Genomic DNA, 19,877 nt, shown 5'->3' with positions numbered 1-19,877 from the left:
AAATGGCATGGCTATACAATGTGAAGTATGTATTGTATTTTTAAACTGCTTGGTTTAATAAAAAGAAGTGTCAGGTGAAAAATGATTGAGTTTTCAAAGATGAAAAATTACAAGAATAGGAGACCAAACATGTTGACTAGGTGAGCATGTAGTGGTGGATCAGATTAATTTTACATTTAGAATACTGAATTTTATAGGATGCAACTGGAAAATGTATACTAGGAAATCTCATTTTGTACATACGCTTGTTTCTTAAAATAGTAAAATAGATTTAAGGTAACTATTACTAAAGGATACTAATATCCTTTGAAATAATCTGGATAGTGGCATTTAGGCAACTAACACACTACTACAGTAGATAGAAATTAAATGCTGTACAAACCAGCTACAAAATGCAATCTGTATTATCCACATCATTTGTTTTGAGGCTTGCTTACAGGTTGTTTACCACCATAGCCCCATTTTTACTGACGTTGGCCTGCTGACCTGTGATTTATGAATTAAGCTCTGAGGTTTGGGGGCAGCTATGAGGTCCTTTTCTTCTGCAAAATTATTCTGCTGCATCAGCAGTCAGGAGAACCCTACCACAGGGTCTCAAAATTTCATGAATAATTGCCAGGAGCGGATGAGCTAGTGGTGATGAGGAGGTAAGATACAGATCAGAGCAAGAAGGCAGTCACGAGATGCTATCTCTGTCTCAAGTTACATGTGCCATTCCTAGGAGGTGTCTGGCTACCTCTGAATTAGGCTAAATAGTATAAACACTTTGGAGCCTTCCCAGGGAATTTGTTGCGATGATTCCACTGTCTTTATTGTTGCCTTTACCCTATCTTACTTCAGTCCTTTCTGTTGCTGTATCAGCCTCTTATTTTGTGCTGTGTCTCTGTGAACATGGAGAACAATTCATTCCCTTCCTTTCTGTAGCAGACTGTTTTCTGTGGGCAGATAACATCTTTCTTGCACTCTATTTCCACACCTGAACTTCATTCAAAGTGGCTTGTAGGGCACAGCAGCTTCTGGTGCATTTTGCAGACTCAAGTGTGCAAGTCACACATATACAAGTGGCAGCTGATGTGACAGCACGACATTGCATGCTCACGTTCACCTGGTTATATGCTCTAACCTCAGATCCTTTCTGCTGACCAGCTACTTCAGTGTTCTCCCCCCTGTAATGAAGCAAAAGCTGACTTCGGACACTTCTATGTATTGTTTTGAAGCTGAATATACCACGTATTACTGCCTCGTGCTTTTGGTAGAAAATGGCCTGTGTTTGATTTTTTTTCAAGGACATGCTGTAAGGGTAATAACCATTTTTTAGGGCTGCTTTTTCTATTACATAGCAATAGTTCTGTAAACCCAGGAGCTGTTTCTGTGGTATTGTTTTATGAAGGTAGCCAGCTTAGTTAAGGACCTCCACTTGCTTTTAAGAGTTTTATTACACTGATACCTTTAATCACAGAATTGTAGGGGTTAGAAGGGACATCAAGAGGTCATCTGGTCCAAACCCCTGCCAAAGCAGGTTCCCTAGAGCACATTGCCCAGGTAGGCAACCAGATGGGCCTTGAATATCTTCAGAGAAGGAGACTCCGCATAATGCTGAGTGAAAAAAAAATTGAACATGAAATGACTGTGTGGTGTTACATCTTAATTGATAAAAGGGAAACAATTAAGTTGACAATATGTTGATGGAAAGAAAATTCAGTTCAATTTTGAAGAGCTTTTACTCTTTTCCCTGTGCATTACCTCTTTCTCCCCTCCTCCCCCGCCCCCCCCCCAAAAAAAAAAAAAAAAAAGGCAAAACCAAATCTGTTATTTAGAAGTTCTATGTAAAGACCTGTTTGCGTATATGAGGTTAAAAGAAAAAGTGTCTGCCTATAGGAAGACTGTAATTTAGTGTAATTGTCTATCTATTCTGTCAGGGAGCTTCATAACTTCTGTGTTGCTGAATTCCCTATAGGGCGGTATGCCTAATAGATTCTTGCAAAGCACAAGATGGTTAAAACTCTTGATTTTAGCTTGATCTTCAGCAACAGGAAGAAACACAGAGAAAACTTAGCAGGTGGTTTGGGGGAAGTAAAGTGGTATTATAATGAGGGAGTTGAAGAAGAGAGATGTACAGAGGCTAGTAAAGGATTGCTAGAGAGGAAGTCCCTGGTGCTGAAAGTCCTGCTCAGCTAACTTATTAAACTTGCTGTCAGCTTTAGGGTAGTAGACAATAACTGCATCAGTCAAATAAACAACTCAGGTGTATTCTAAGGTGTTATGGTGTCCCTGAGGTAATCCCCAGTGGTTTTTTTTTGTTGTTTTTCTCCTCACCCTAAATTTTAGTTAGAATTATGAATTGTATTTTCTTTAAGTCTCAACGTGCATATGCTAGAAAATTCTTAATTTTCCAAGTCAGAGCTTTGGGGGGGGGGGAAAATCCCAATCCTCCTCAAGTACTATGTGCTTCTGAAAAAAAAAATAGTAATTATAATACCCATAAGCCTCTAGGTATGGAGGGATAATTTGGTTTTCCCAGAACACAGGGAGACTGAGAATTTATGTAACAGGCTACATGTGGCTTGGTATTATTGGCTTGTACTGATTATTGGGGAGGGAGAAGGATAATGCAGCCTTGCTTGTTCTAACAAGATCTGATGTCTTAATGACTTAAACACAATTATGCTCTTATCATACATGTGGCTGTAGTGTCAATTCCTTAAGCTTAAGGTTATTTTCCTCAAGCAATTTTAAACCTTTTTTTTATTAGAAAAGATACCAACTTTATGATAAATGTAGCTTGCTTTTTTTTTTTTTTTTTTTTTTTTCTGAAGTGGGCCGTTCCATTTCACTGTGGTTTATTTGATTCTCTTCTCGGCCCCCTCCCTACCCTCCAAATTTGAGAATTGATTGCTTTACTCCTCTGATCCACTCTCTTCCTTAGTCACCTTTCCCACAAATCTTGCATTCTCTTCAAACCTGATCAGCGATGAGTCTTTCTCCCAGGCCATTAATAAAGATAAATAGTAAGAAATGGCAAGATAGCTCATCCCTGTGCTATTTCTCAGAGAATTCACATATTCAGTGATGATTTGGAGCTTAGAGTCCCATTTTAAGCTTAGCTGACCAGATTATAACTCCACTTAGTGTATCTAGAATTAAAAATTCTATTTAATCAGGATGTATTAGTATCAAGTCAGATGCCTTGTGCTTCTCAGCTACATTTATAAATGAGTTTTTTAAAAGTAGCTTATGTTGCGTAGGTTCATTTTTTTAATTACTATTTTTATATATTTTTTTTAATAAACCAAGCTGCTTTGTGACTCTGAAATTGTTTTGCGTGGGATGGGAAGAATATGGATTCTTAAAATTATCGGTATTGTCTGCTGACTCTAAAAAAAATATATAATAATAATGATAATAACGATCCATTGTTTGATTGCTTCTAGTTGTTTGGAATGTCCCCAGTGTTCTTAGTGTTACTGAAAGAATAGCACGACATGTACAAAGAGATCCTCTTTAAATTGTTTTTTTCATACAACATTTTTTTGTTCATTTATTTGCTTTAGTCTCTGAGATGAAGATGTAGGCTGTGCATGAAATTGGCAGACTTGCAGGTAGTCCAGAGGCTATCAGTTATACACCTTTTAGAAGGCAGAAACGATTACAGGTACTAGTCTCTGCAGGGGCAGACCACAGTTCAGATATATAAGCTATCTTTCATACTGAATTATCTCTTTACATCAGTGCTTCCATGAAACTGAAACTACTGGAAGAAAATAAAACTTTGGGACCATCCATTCTAACAGTTACTCAACTTAAAGTGTCGGTGTTGCACATTGATCCCAACGAGCTACGAACTTCAGATGGCAGTGCAAGCAAGGTCAGAAAGGGTTGCCTTTTGTGACCTTGGAAGCAGTAGCCTGTGCAACAAACAGATGATGGGAGATAAAGCATCGAGCAGCTGATATGAACGGGATGAATAAATACATGATCTGTTGAACTTAAAGTAGAGTGACGCTATATGCTTTTAGGAGGATCATAATTAATCTTCTATTAAACCAGCTATCTTAGGCATCTCTTTATACAATGAACTCCATTGAGGAATCATGATTAATGTGTCTCTAAATTAGTAAATAAACTTAATGATGCATATTGGTAAAATATTTATACGAAAAGCATGTTTTTGCTTTTGAGAAAGATTGGAGAAGATAGGTGCTTTCATGTCTGAATTTAAATATGCATATCTCCTGTCAACCCCTTCGTCTTTATCAACAGCATTCAGTTATAAAATTTCAACATCATTGTGACTAACAATTTTCACCAGCTTAACACTGAGCGTACTTAAGGCAGACTACCTACAGAATCGCTGGTGATCTCTTCTGCATTTGCAGTTTTCTTGAAAAATATGAAATCTCTTTCAGGATGGCTCAACTAGAAGTTCAGGCCAACATTTGAATTGATCTCACGGGTGATCATGTTAGGGTTGAGAAGTTTCTCAGCACACCATTATTTCTTCTCTTTAAATGTAGTATCTTCAGTCATCAATGAAATGAGCAACCAGCCATCTTTATAAGGCTGAGAGCTTGGGCAACAGCACAAAAGACTGCCTGCACTGTAATCTAAAATGTTAATGCGTTCTCTGTGGTGAAAAATGTCCATTTTTCTTGCCAGTTACATCACTTTTTTCTGTTATGAAGGTCTTCGTTCATAATTACTTTCAGAGAACACTTAACTAGCATCTTTATTGAGAATTGTTCAAGAAGGCCCTCAGGATGCAGGTCTGAGGAAAAATGGGAGAGATTAGAGTGCTCAGGATGGCAACTGGATCTTCCAGGAGGCTTGGAATGAAGGCTGGGTAGGAGGGTAAAGGGAAGTGAAATTACTGCTGAGCCCAAAGAACACAGTGCATCAATTCACAAAGCTTTGTTCTCATCAAGCAACTTGACTTCTTTCTACTTCCTTCTATTTTGTTACCAAAAGATAACTAGAGCTGAGTGCTTGGAGATCCTTCCTGAAAGTTCTTCAGTTGTATCATCTAAAAGGTATCATCTCTCTGTGCCAACCCCAATAAAGTAGAGACCTCAAGATCTGTGTGTAGGCATGTTGTGATTATGCCTATTGCCAGGAATATCCTTTACAGAAGGATGATAAATGATTTTCTTCTGCGGTATAACTCCCACCTCTCCTCCTCTGTCCTTCTTGCAGTGGCATCTGTGTAGATTAAAATAATACACTGCAAATCGTTAGGCACGACTGTATAACTTACCTTATTGTTGTAGTTTCTGGGGCAGAATCATGTATTTTGGTTTAAAACAGGAAATCAGAATATATTACGGGAAGTTACAGCTTTTGATAATTGTTTTGTCTTTTTTTTTGATAATGCTTTTCTAACCATGCGTTAAGTGATATTTGCATTGGAGCCAGCTACTAGTATTGCACTAAGTCCACGTGGAATTCAGTAGTAAAGTGTTAAAGGTTAGAAGAGAAGAGACAAGGTGAAAATGAATTCTGTGGTGCACAGCTCAGGGAAATACCTTTCTTTGAGAAGTGTTGTATTACTGTGTGCTATATATGTAAGAGGGAGCAAAAAGCTTTTTTTTTTTTCTTCTATCTTACTTTTCAATCAAAGTCCAGGACCTGCAGAACAAGCAAATTGATTCTCTTTGAAAATCTGGCAGTGAAGTATCTTCAGGACTTTCTTTCATTGTACTACCAGGATCACTGTAACTAAAGCAGTAACAGGTGAGGGTCCCAACTTGTACTCCCTAAGTCACTTTCATGAGAATAGCAGCTCCACCTGCAGGAAAGATTAATTTTAAATCTACTGTTTACTTTGTAACTGAGGCTTCCAGATGAAAATATTTGTTTAGAGCATCAGAGACTAAGAGAATTTCATCTTTTGAGTAGTGCTTGAGTATGCTAAGTGTTTGTCCATCTATAGTGTGTAGTGTGTTAATTTTCTTCAGCAGAATTATTTACTGTTTTGGATTATTGGGTAGACTGAACAGACACTGCGTATCGCCTGTTACCTGTGACTAAATGTGCTATTTCTTCTTTAGAAAATTATATACCAGTTTTCCTAATGGTGTCCATGCCATCTTGTGCTAATTGCAATACTGATTTTTATTTTTTTGAAATGGATTGGCCTGTCCGTGCTGACAGACAGATTTTTAGGTTTGATAATGTTTTCCTTTGGGTTCTCAGGTAACATATGTTACACTTCCTGCCTTTTATTCTGATGGCACATACTTCAAGCTGCTGACTTGTGTTTGCTAATACATTTAGTAATGCATCTCATGAGCAGTTCAGACGAGCTTCCAATAATCACCCTTTCCCAGTTAGGGATTATGGGATTACAGAGTTGGGATGTTTGTAAAGAAAGAACAGATGTCTGTCGGTTTATAATTTTAGTGAGAAGGAGGTCTGGAAAAGAAAACACAAACATTTAAAGCACAAAGTGCAATAAGGCAGTCAGAGTTGGACAATTCAGCGAACAACGATTTCTACATTGCTTTATTTAGCCCCATTTAAAAATAAAAAATATTAGTGGAGTTCTTGTAGCAGTATCTCTCCGGAGTTTTTGGCCTGCCATGATGTCATTCCCCTGTGGTCCTTATTGTTCACACCACCGTCCAAGCAAAACTGTTTTAAGTTCCCCAAAATGTTCTGATGCCAAATATGCCAACAAAGACCTCGTTCTGTGACTGTGCCCCATCACCCTGACAAAACAGTGTAGTTAATCAAACTGCCTGACTCTAGCCTGGATTTGCACCCTTTTAAACACACAACACTTGCATGTATCTTCTGCACTAGGCCTGCACTGATCTCACTATTGCAGCACGTGGCACTGCTGGTGGGACATGGTGCTTAATTATGGCTGTCATTTTCTGAATCTATTGAAGAATAGTTAAAAATATTTGGCTTTCCAGAATCCTCTCTTCTCCACCCCTCTTTATAGTTTCCCCCAGCTCAAGAAGGCATGGGCAGATAGGACAAGGGGGCATGGTTTTAAACTAAAAAAGGTAGATTTAGATTAGATGTTAGAAGGAAATTCTTCACTCGGAGGGTGGTGAGGCACTGGCACAGGCTGCCCAGAAGAGCTGTGGGTGCCCCATTCCTGGAGGTGTTCAAGGCCAGCTGGGATGGGGCTGTGAGCAACCTGGTCTGGTGGGAGGTGTCCCTGCCCAAGGCAGGGGGCTTGGAACTGGGTGGGCTCTAAAGGTGGGCTCCAACCCAAACCTGTCTATGATTCTGTGATTAATAATGTCATTTAATAGCTGAGAATGGGGATCATTTGTTTTGCTGAAGCATGGGATCATTCATTTTGCTGAAGCAAAGACTTTGTCATTATGCCAAGGGCCTGTGTGGTTTCTGGGCAACATGCACTGACATCCCTTGTGCTTGTAGCAGAGGTTTCGAATAATGCCGTTGGTATTTACCACTGGTTTTGGAGGCGCAGCAAATGCCTACATGCATTCCAGTGATCGCCATCTTAAGTCATTGAAAAGTGCTATTTCGCAAATGAAAGGGTAGGAGTTAAGATTTTTCATGTTTCTGTATTCTGTTCTTGTCTTCAGCTGTTTTGTCTGGTTTAGTTTCATTTATCATCCCAGCCTCTTACTCAGCTTGCCTCGGTTGGGGAGAAAAGGAGGAGTGGTATTTTGCCAAAGAAAATAGTTGTTTACTCCAATGTGAATATTGCTGCAACTAACTTTACCATTTTGAGAGGTACTAATTATGCAACACCTCCTGGAATAACATTATAAACCAAAAAGGCATGAGGAATGAGAACATGATAGTGTGTTTTCTTGTTTTAATCTTTAAATAGACACATAAACTGGCAATTATTTCATTACCAAAGGGAAGTGGAGGGGAGAGAGGCATTTTTTAAGGCATTTTCATGCCTTAAAAAGTGTAGCTTACAATCAGATACCCGTGAAGCGTGAGACCAGGCATCTTTTTTTATCTTGGTTACCAATTAACTAAGAGGTACTCACAGCATTTCATAGTGGGCTCCTGACACGTCCTTCACCTTTGGGGAAAAAAGCATTCTGGTGTTTTCTATGGGGCCACATACTAATTATACTTCTGATTTTTAAAAAAGCTTCATGGAAAGAAAATGTGCTTAGGGAAGATGGTATTATAATTATTTTCCACGCCTTCACCAAACTAATTTCTAAAAGGAAAAGTCTCAGTTACTATTCCAGTGAACTTCCCATTTTTGTGAAAAGCTGATAGAAAGACATTCTATCCCCTTACTAGGACATGCCTTAAATTCCAGATTAACTTCAAAGCGAAGAGATTCTTGACAACAGAAGCCTGTATCATAGCCTGTTTGAAGATGTTCAAGATAAGTTGTAAGGAAGCTTGGTGTTTAGTCTGGATTAACCAAACAAGTGGAAAGGCTTTTGAATACATTTATCAAAACAACGCTGTGCACCTTTCCAACCTAGGTTATAGCATCCCTGTGGACCATTTCCATGCTTAGCAGCCACTGTTACAGCTGGCCTGTCACAATCCTTTAATCACTAGATGAAAAAATGTTGGTCAGCTGTCTGATTTAGTAATGTTATTAGTCAGCAGCTTGTCACCTACAAGGCTTTACGACAAGAACAGCCATAGGGAAACAGGTTTCTTATGATCAGTGTAATTTCCTGTGTCTGCTTTAATTTCTTTAATGCTGCTGGTAGAATTCTCTTAAGTAGGAGACTGGGAAATTTCTTTTGACCTTGGCTGTTATTTTAAAAGAAAATGTTCGACGAGGTCAATTTCCCTCTCATGTCTTATTGTGCTATGTTATGGTTAATAAATGTGATGTTGCTATTAACCCTTCAGGAAAAGGACAAATAATTCTTATTCTTAATGTAATTGCCATTACAATAAGGGGTATAATGACTGTATTTCTCTGCCTTTTTTATGGTTAATAAAGACTTAGTAAGGAATGTTCATATGCAAATGCAGGCAGGTTTCATATGTTTTCATATAAAAATTGAAGCTAGTTTCCCTCTTTTTAAAGACAGCATGCTGGAATGACCAGACATAATGTTTTGAATTCTTTAACCAGTATTTTCCTAGATTAATGTAGATCTGAGGTGCTTAGATATGTACATTTGCCCAACAAACAGTACAAATACACATTTGGACCAAGAAAACTGGCCACCTCAAAAAAATGAAATGACTTCTGCAAAAAAAAATAATAACAAAAAAAAAAAGCGCCTTCGTTTACAATCAAAAATTCTTCCTAAAATGTCTTCACTGAGTCTTGATTTCCAGTATAGAATTTGGGCAAGAGTCACACACACCTTTCAGCTGTGAGGCACATTTCCTAAGGAAAGGGAGTAGAACGTAGTAGCTGAAATTTTACCCTGCTAGGCTGATCCCAACACTGTGCCGATGAAGCCGTGTCACCATAACATTAGTAAATGAAAATGTAGAAAAAAACCTGTAAGGAAAAAGGCAGAGTGGAATTTAATAAGGAGCCTTTTATATAGCTTTTCACAGACAAATTCAAGCTTGTTTCCAATTTTTGAAAGATAACATCCTATTTGTTTTCCCATTTCTCATATTGTCTGATAAAACCTTAGATATTTTATGGTAGGATGAATTATGCTGGGCTGAAGTCTGTATGGTTTGTGCTATTAAAGGAATACTTGATTTATATTGCAAAATACAGCAACAGCATGGTAACTTGTGTTTGATTGTGTTGTGGATGACTTTGCAGGGTTTTGTTTGTTTGTTTTAGCAACAATACTGGGCTTGAGTTGAGGATTTCCATTGAATGCCCTATTTCACTCATTTTTGGTTTGAGAAACGAGAGAACCACCGCTAACTTGATTTCTTTTATTACATGAAAGCAAGTGCTCTGTATTTACCTGTATCAAATAGTGATTGAGAGCTCAGTCTTGTATTCTCTTAGTGAACCAAATGAGCTGCATAGTCTTCCTGTAGGGTTTAATTTAGCCATATACTTTTCCTCAAGCTGGGATTTTGTACTGAGAATGAAACCAGCAAACTTTAACGTGATGGAAGACATTAGGTATGTGGGTGCCCAAAGAGAATGTAGGTTCTCCATTCTTGTTGATATCAAGAATGTGACTGGAGAAGCCACTGCGAAACAGGAGCTTGCTGGACCTGCCTTGAGGATATTGCTCTACACCAAATCCAGATATCACTTCCAACATCAGGTTTTCTTTGACTTGAAGTGTTCTTTCAAATATTATTTGAGTTTTGCTCCAGCAAATTGTAGAAAATGATCTACTGCTTACATTCTATGTAAAACTGAGAATCATCCTAAATTGCAATGAGTAATCAACCTTCCAATCTCTGGTGTTTGTCAAACACAGTAATTCTACAAACCAGTGTATCATATTATTCATCACACTAATGAGAGAAAAGAGAAAAATGATGGTAATTAGTGCTCTGTGCAGAAGAGCTCATTATTAGACCTCACTTTGTCAGAACCCAAGGCCATAGGGCAGTAGAAAGAGATATGTTAAGTAGTGTGACAGTAAAGAACCAGTTTCATGGTAAGGAAAAGGCAAAACAGAAGTGTCGTCAGTCAGAAAGCACGCTGCATCACTTACCTGAGGAACACAGCTCTCATTTGTCAATCAGAAATGGCTATTGATAGTTTAATGGAAAGTAAGTTAACTAGAAGTCTGGGTTGCGGGCTTCAAAACATCTCAGAAACTCCAGGGGCCCGTGGGTGGCTTTGTCAATGAACTTGGAGCACAGTGCGTTGTGCACTGGAAAAGACAGGCCTCTGCTGTCACTGCCTTAAATTAGTACCCCAGACCTACATATCCTTTTATCCTGGGATCTCAGCCTCTTTTCTTTCTCTCCCTTTCCTATACTTATAGAACACCACCCAAACCTGAACTCTTCACTCCCCCAATTCTGTAGCAGCATGGCTTGTCTTGTCTCTGCTCCTGTGTCTCCACACAGTAGTGGTATTCCTGAGCACACATTCTGCGATGAACAGGCTAGGGTACTACTACCTGGTGACAACAGCCTCCGGACGTGCTTAGCTGAGCTGCCAGAGAAGTTAAACCACTGCTTTCAAGGGCATTGCTATGCAGGTATGAGTGAGTCAGGAAGAGGGAACTACTTCCCATTTGTATATGGATATGCGTGGTTTGCAACCAAAGCCCTGTCTGTCTTTTTCCCAGCTCCTATATTCTGCAAAGATTGGTGGAGATCATTGTGACACGAGAAGTTCAGATGGTATTCTATATACTTACTGTTTCTTCTTGGTTTAAACGTCTACAGTATAAGAACAAGCAAACAATGCACGTTTGTGCACGCACAAAAAATTTGTTTTATGTTACTTTTTGTTTCTAGTTTATCTGCACAGGGTTTGACTGTGTGGTCTAGCAAAATCCTTAATTATCAGCAAAAGAAAAATACTCGAGGAAACTCGAGGCTGGTGCTGTTTATTCCTCTAAATGTGTATAACTCATCTTGCTATCAGTTATCCTGCATTAATTTCTCATTTTAGTTTAGCCTGTGTAACTGCAAATATTTTATTTTGGGAAACTGAGCACTTGATATGAAGGCACTGAAGTGCCAATTTCTGGAGTAATTCTTGGCAGTGTGTGTGGGGGGATACATAAATATTTTTTTTATTTTTATTTTTTAAGTAGAGTGAAACTCTGAAATGATAAAAATAATAGAATGACCTTCATTTGCTAGTTCTTGATTCCAGTGCTTGTTGTGCAAGATTTTATTTATTTTTTTTATTTTTTTTTCACACTGAGGAGACCTGGAAGGGTTCAGGGGCAAAGTCCCACTTGGTGATATGATTCTAAAAGAATTTGGGAATCCGTTAAGGATTTAACTAGGGTTGAGTTAATAGATCAAGTTACTGAACTTCCTAACAAGCATTATGAAGAAACCTTAGGCAGGAGAACTGTTAGCAAAATGCTTAACTCAGCAAGGTTATATACTTAACAAATTATTTTTAGAAATGAATTATTGCATGTGACAAGTATGTATAGTGAATCAAACCATGATGGTTTTGTACATTTATGTAACTGATTACCAAATTTAAAAAGTTAACCAAATACAGAAGGTTTTAATAGACAGTGAAAATAAAAGCTTTCCCTCTGCCTTGTAGAACCTGTTACGATGTGTTTAGCATGACTCAGTAATGCCCATTCTTGCTGAACAAGCATCTTATCGGAGCTAAGTGCTTGTTCCTCATGAAAATGCTGTGAGGTAATTCAACTTGATCATTGCATTGCAGGACAAGAATAACTAGACAACTGGGCTTATTTTAGAATTGTGCTAGGCATAAGTATTGTGTGAGGCAAGTAAAGAATTAAGTGCAAAAATTGTGACAAATGGCAGGATTGAATACTTCTGACTGTTCCATTTTGTTGATCAGTCTTTTGAACGTATCCCCTCTAAAGTATCTGAATTGTCTCAATTTTAGTACATAATAAACAAATACATGATAAATGAAGCAATAACCTTGAAGTTTGTAGTAGGGTTATTGCCCGTTGTCTCCACTCATAAATTCCTTCCTCACCTCCTGCAGTATCGAGCCTTGGCCTGATATGAGCTGCAGTTCAGCCCTTTTCCACTCCTAAATGAGAATTGGAATATAGATGGTCCTCTCATTATTCTAGTAGATTCTTTTAAGACTTGGATTACCTAGGTCTTTCAGGAAAGGGTGCTTGGGGGTTAAAGCTACCTCAAACCATAGAGTTCATAGAACTCAAGCAGAATCCAGAAATGTGGGTTAATGTCATGTTTGAGGAGATCACCACCATGGTCTTCACACACCTTTTGCTGCTGTTATCCTGTAAGTTTAATCTTCTATTCACTTGCTGTTCCTGTCTGTCTTTTAGTGTGTGTATCAGCCACCTGGTGTTCTTAATTCTCTTTTCTCCTCAAGTACGTGCCTTACAGTGGTTAGCCTATATGATCCTTAACAATTATAAATCCAGTGGTGTTTTCTATGGGGATGATCTCTTGGCTATTGTATTCTTTCTTATTTTGTTTCTTTCCAGTTATCTTTGTTCTGTATTATCTAGCAAATAACCTGCAGTAGTAATCATGACAGGAAATTCAACATTAATTTAAGAACTGGCATATACTGGCAGAACATTTATGAGAATTGCCATTTTATTTTAGGAAATGATACTTAGAGGTAGCATTAACAGATCAGCTATTTTTAAGAATGCACTAAACATTTAATATATTTGTAGTCTTAGTGCTTGTATGAAGTATCTTCTGGCTGAGTTTCATCCAGCCCATGGAGTTTACTCCGTATGTTTTTGTTCACTGAAGCCGCTGTTTCCAGTGGTGTGAATGCTGAATGTGAACGTTGTGATCCAAGCTTGGTTTTTTTTGCCTTTTTTTTTTTCTTTTTTTTTTTCCTGTATTTTGAGAACTACATGGATCCAAAACCTTTTTTCAGCAGGTATGCACAGTTGGCTACAAGTATAGCTATTGGTACAAAGGTGATAAAACATTCTCTCAGTTAACTGTAGTGATCTGATCTCTTCTGTTCTCTGTTCAAGTGCCCAGTCCAGCTTAGGCAAAATCTTCAGAGAGTTTAACAAGAAATACATTTTTATTGTGCAAGTGAAAACTACAGTGTAAAGACTTTTTTTTTCTAAATGTGACCAAATTCACTCACAAAATTCTTGTCAAAAACGTTTTGAACCATGATGAGTTTCCATAAGAACATAAATATGTATTTCTGTTTACAAAAGCCATATCCTGTCAAAGATTGTCTATCAAAGCATAGTGAGACTAGGGGACATTTTTTTCTTCAATAAAAGAATCAAGGAAAGAGTTAGGGTTTTTGTATGTGTGTGTGTATGTTTTAAGCATGAGGATAACAATTATATCCTCTACTTTCTTTCTTTTTTTCTTTATTTTTTCTGTCCCTTGCCTCAAATACCAAACTGGGAAGTGGTTTTATCTATGATTTTCCTAGAGGGTCAGGGCAAAAGAGACCTCCTGACTTGGATCCTCTAATGGAATATGATAACTGTCCTTAGTAGTGTGTAATAATATCGGAGGTGTCTATTATATGCAGTATCTATCCTTAAGTATATGTGTGTGTACAGTATCATATACACCTTTTCCACAGTACATTTTTCTGTAAAGTTGTTGGCAGTTCTTCAAGGGAGATGGAGCAAGCTCTGTAACCAAAGATGAGGCAGACAGAAAGCATTAGCAGTGATGCTTCAGAATAATAACTCTACAGTTCAGTAAGCCTCTTACTGAACTATTCAGTAGCAGAAAATAAAGCTGTGGAACCTACATTAAAGAAGCAGAAAGGAAACAGTAATTATATGAGATTATTGAGTTAAAACTCTTATATTCTGTGCAGGGTGTAGCTGAGAAAGACAAAACCACGTTTGTCTTAAAAATAAAGTCTCTCTAAGAATATAGCATTTTGTATTTTTTTTAATAATTCCTACTGTGCCATACAAAATCTTAGTACTTAGCACCATTGTAGTGATAGGATCAAGGAATGAAGATACATATATTTTTTTAATTTGGCTTAGACCAAATCTCAGCATAACAGAGTTTTGCTGTGATAAGTTCATTACTTCCTATGTTGATCGCTGCTGATATATTATAGAAATATCTAGAAGGAAAAAAAGAAAAAAGATTAACGTTTTTGTAAATCAGTCTATAAAAGTTAGTATAAAATAAAGATTTTTATTTCTCTAAAAAGTGTGTTGTTGTTGTTTTTTTTTTCAAAACCATGCCTATTTATTGAAATATGCTTTGCTGCAGTTCTGGATGTGGGAGGGATATGACAGTGTGATATCCTGCCTGTTTTTTTTATTCTGCATGTTAGAATTCTGACGTGTTGGAGGAAATGGCAGTATTTAGAGTACCATCTTGGTACCAGTCAGCAGCAGCTCCTGGGAGCTCCTTCAGATGTTGTATTACAGCTTCTGAGGAGAAAGAAGACATTGCTCAGTAAATGATCCAAGTTTCTGCCCAGCTGAGAATGGTATTGGTGTTTCTCTTCGGGTATGAAAGATCTCTCCTTATAACAAGGTTCAGTCATATTGCAGACCTTTCTAGTAAAAGTGACTTCTCCCTTTTGCTTTAGTAGCTCTTCCTAAAATACACTGCTCAGTGAGATTCACAGAAAATGGAACTTGATTTCTACAGTAACTTTAATATTGTTTTTCAGAACTTCAACAGTTAAAACTGATAAACCCTGTGTTTGGAACAGTAGGTTATTACTTTTTTTTTTAGTGCAGTTTTTAATGTACTCTTTCTTGTTTAGCATAATGAATCAAAAGATATAAAAGAATGCAGCTTGCCTTTCTCCAGGATAAGTAGGGAAAAAAACAGTGGAACTGTGTGAAATTAATTAAAAAATAAAAATAAAAATTTTAGGTGTAAGTTATCTTATTTGTTATCTGGTTGCTTGCAATTTTTCTGGGGGGAAAACTCATATTTGATAACTTTTAATATTTTAATTAGTACAGTAAAAGTCTGTTAAATAAAATTTGCTTTTTCAGCTGGCAAAAAATAGTAAATTTGTGGATTGTTTCTCGGGATCATAGATGCAAATTGACTAAAGTTCTTATTTTTAATGTTCTATAAAAATGACCTTTTGAGTGTCCTATCTGAACTATAAGGAAAACTGTTGTGACATGGATCCCATTGGTGTGTGTGTGTGTGTGTGTGAAAGTTGATTAAACCTTGTTTTGATAGTACAGACTGTCTAAGGTCATCCTTTTCATTCCTCTCTCTGTTTGCTTACGTAGTTTGCAATTCATTAATAATTTGCTAGTAACATTGAAAATAGGTGACTCAGCTAGTTAGTTGTCATTAATTTAATTTTCTCAATGCATTTATAAGCTATTGAGCATATTGGTAGGCAGCAAACAAGTAGTGAATAAAGTTTCAGAGTGATAGCAGTGGTTTTTGAACTTTTCTCTATTGTTTTTCTCTCCAAACAGTCATTCAACAACATTTGTATCAGACATAGATTGGGCAATGTTGCATGCATGTATTAAACACATGAATATGTCGATGTTGGAGCAGAAGAAATGGACTGCATTTTAAGTTGTGGGTTTCAGCACTAAGTGGAGTTTGTGTGAATGCTGTGGTAGAGTGAAGAGTTTTACATGTAGGCAAGGGGTTATTTTTAAAGTCACAGCTTAAATCAGAAAACTTATCTGAAGTCAAGCCAGAAATGTTTGTGTGAGATTCAAAAGTAAGAATAGAAAGTAATTTTCCATAAAAGTATATATCCAGAAATAAAAACATTTTTGCAACTGACAGAAACTTCAGTTTCATTTTTGTAAGTTTCAGTTGTGTAGCACAGTGTAATGAGTTTGCTTCCTTTAAATCATGTTTTCAGCCATTTTCTGTATTTATAGATACCATGGATACTGACTCTAAGATGTGAATCATCTGTTTACCAATTTGTTTGCACAACCATAGGTATTTTTCCCTCTATAATGTGGGCAGACTTTGCTGCAGTACCATGCCGTTTAATGTGATTTTTCAGCTGTTGCTTCATAACCTAATTCTGAAGTCTCTGAACCAAGCTGCTCAATGATTTTTTTTCCATCTCTTGATAAAATGCCACAGAGAAGGCAATGTACTTCCCTCCCTGTGTCTTGGAACATATTTATGTGTAGGCCTTTGGCCTTTCCCCAGCTTTCAAGTGTGTCAGAGAGCTTGTGTATAAACACACGCTGTGACGAGCGGTTATGTCTCACACTAGGGTGCAGTTTTCCAGTCACCTATGTTGCATACCTGCTAGTTTCTACCAGGACTCCAAGGGAAAGAGTAGAGAGCTTCCTGGAAGCCCGCCTGGGTAGAGCCAGATTTTGTACCCAGCGTGGAAGTGAGTCTGGCCTCTGGCTTCCTTGGCACTTGGCGCTTCTTAGGCCTCATCCTGCTGCACTTGCTTCCTCCCCATCCCAAAAGATTCCTGACATAGCCTGCCTTTGCATCCCTTCATCGCCAGGGATGTCTTCTGATAAGTGTGTCTGTGAAGCTAGCTTAGGGTCTGAACCAGTCAGCGGTCTTCTTTTAAGGTGAAAAAACTTAAGCCAGCATACATCCAAGTGAACAACTTTTACCTGAGTTCTCACCTGTTCTGCTCTGAGGTAAGCCGCGTAGGGTCTTTAACCGAGGAGCTGTAATGCCTTAATTCCGTGTGTCCTCACACAGGAGGATGAGGCAGGTCTTTTTCAGCTCCTGAGCCCACCATGGAACAAGGGGAACAGCCATGTCTGTGAACTGACTTCTTGTTCAGTAATACGAGCACTGCCCACCTTTGTCCTTGAGGAGTCTGCTCCCTGCATCTTTTCAGGCAGGCACCCAAGTTACTGGGGGAGGGTGGCAGGCAGCCGAAGAGAAAGGATGTGTGGGCTGGAATGAGCCTTCTATAGGCAAGAGATGGGCACGGACGTCCTGTGGGGGGACGAAGAAGCGCTGAGTGATGCCGGTTACCAGCCTGGCCGTGCTGCCTGTGCTAGCAGCGTGGACAGAGTCTGCAGGAGGCAGAAGGGCTCACAGGGCACATCCAGGGTGTGCAGAGCCTAAGCTGCTGCCAGGAAGGTTGCCTATCAGGAACAGTTTTGTGAACATCTCTAGTTAATATATACAGTAAGTATAGTCTGCCTTTTTTTGTCAAACAAAGCAGCTTAACTGCGTAAAAAATGATGTGTGCTGCTGTCTGCTCCTGAGGCCAGCATCATCACTTTCTTTAGTAATACAAACAGTAAGGGCAGCATGAAATCTGAATCTGTTCGTCTTTTTCCCTGCTCAGAATTCTGGAATAAACTGTGTGTGTGTGTACAGCCTCAGCTGTGATGATTATAGTGTATTGCTGCATGACTCGTGTCGTTCATTGCTGTTGCCATGGCTGTAAAAGCTACCTTGTGAAATATTTATATGAATATTTTCCTACAGAATTGAACTGAAGTGATGGTGTTAACAAGTGTTTGGGGTCTTTGTTTGCAATGTGAGATATGTTTAAAGGCAATGTTTTCAAAAATAGCGTCTTTGGAAATCATTCTGGTTCAGGAGAAATGTTCCTTAATACTTAGAAAGCTGTTACTGTTCTCTAATCATGAAACAGAAATGCATGTGTTTCAGAAGACAGTGCCTCTACAAATTGACATCACTTTTGTAATCATAAGAATCTAATGAAAATCCTGTTTTGTTTTGTTGTCGTTTTTTTTTAATTACTAGAAAATGTGAAATAGCCATTGTCTTTCAATACATATCAGGAGAAACATATCTGTTAACAGAAGATATATTTTATTTATTAGCATATGCCTATTGTAGATCTAGTTGTGCATATATAGCTAATCTGCATAGAATCAGAGAACAGCTTGGGTTGGAAAGGACCTTAAAGATCACCCAGTTCCAGTCCCCCTGCCACATACAGGGACACCTCCCACCAGACCAGGTTGCTCACAGCCCCATCCCAGCTGGCCTGAACACCTCCAGGGATGGGACATCCACAGCTCCTCTGGGCAGCCTGTGCCAGTACCACCCTCAGAGGAAAGAATTATGTATAATATAATTAGCTTGCTAAAATAAAAATAAATGTTTTCTGTCGTGTTTTTTTTTTGTTGTTGTTTTGTTTTGTTTTTTACTTAAGGTTTTTATTATTGTATCATCTTCCTGGATTATGAGTTTAAAAATAGGTAAGCCTCCACTTACACATGATAATGATGGTTGTTTGCCAGCCAGTCTCAGCTTTTATTTCCAGTACAAATAACATCGATCAGGCAGGGGGGTTGTTTTCACTAGGGTGAAATCTTCAGAAGATCTCTTTGGCTCTGATAAAACATCAAAGTGATTTAATGTTTGAATCATAAAAATTATTTATTCTTTCAATACCAAGTTAATTACTTTTGTTGATTTTACTACACAAGTTATTTTAATTTCCAATCACTTTTTAGTCAATGTTCTTCCTGTGCTTTGTGTTGCTTTCTCAAATCCACTATGCATATTTCTGTCATTTGTCTTTGATTCAATAAAGTGAAAAACAGACAGAAAACTTGTAGCTCTTACGGTTATGGTCTTTGTGTATGTCTAGCTATGTTTGCAAACAGTAAGTAAGAAAGTGATGAGGCATTTCTGCTTCTCTTTGTAGAGCGCTCACTTGGCTATGATCGATACTCTTATGATGGCATACACTGTAGAGATGGTCAGCGTTGAGAAAGTAATTGCATGCACTCAGCAGTATTCGTCCTTCTTCCAAGCTACAGATCTACCTTATGACATTGAGGATGCTGTCATGTTTTGGATAAACAAGGTATGTATATGGGAAAAGCAAGCTGAGGTTTTCTTTGTAGCCCGTATAATTCAATTAGAGATGGATAGGGAGATGTATGTACACAGGTCTATCAAAACTGCACCTGTTGCAGACTGTTGTTTCATCTGCTGTGTGTGGATAGTAAAAAGCAAAGTTTGCAGAAATCAGGTAAATACGTTAAGTGAACAAGATAAATGACAAGTTCAAATAAAATACAGTAATACTACATATAACGTTGAAGTATTGACTATCATGTTGATATTCTGTGATGACTGGTTGAGGGTCTCTTGTTGGCCCTATTAAGAGTTAAATTAATATTGTGTAATTTATCATGCAAGGTGTTCTGTTTGTATTTGAATGCATCTTGCCTGAAGTGATCTACCTTCACCACGTAATCTAATCAAATGACAGCAATACACTCTTAATCAAATGTGATGAAGCATGATAAGGGGCAGGGTAGTTTGTACAATGTAAAGCTAACAGCAAGTAACCTAAAATGCAGTTGAAACGTTGACATTTGCTGGTTATGCTTCAGGGTTATGGATTCAGAAATATGTGTTAAATATTTTCAGTGATTTAAAGACCTTTAGAAAACTTGCAATTTCTACAGTTTGTTAGA

The 19,877-nt window shown here is 38.0% G+C and overlaps 1 protein-coding gene across 4 annotated transcripts in view; it reads left to right on the top strand.

Moving 5' to 3' along the window:
* Window positions 1–19,877, top strand: part of CAMSAP2 (calmodulin regulated spectrin associated protein family member 2) — a 78,945-nt gene that overhangs the window by 21,781 nt on the left and 37,287 nt on the right. For all 4 annotated transcript variants that reach the window (XM_035332713.1, XM_035332711.1, XM_035332714.1 and 1 more), the window contains exon 3: window positions 19,097–19,258. In XM_035332713.1, the coding sequence (XP_035188604.1) occupies window positions 19,097–19,258 (162 nt within the window). The remainder of the gene's footprint in view (window positions 1–19,096; window positions 19,259–19,877) is intronic.

Source organism: Oxyura jamaicensis, chromosome 8 (assembly GCF_011077185.1).
Source record: "Oxyura jamaicensis isolate SHBP4307 breed ruddy duck chromosome 8, BPBGC_Ojam_1.0, whole genome shotgun sequence".
Lineage (NCBI taxonomy): Eukaryota > Metazoa > Chordata > Aves > Anseriformes > Anatidae > Oxyura > Oxyura jamaicensis.
The sequence above is the reverse complement of the archived record's forward strand: the minus strand, read 5'-3'. Positions and strand labels throughout refer to the sequence as shown.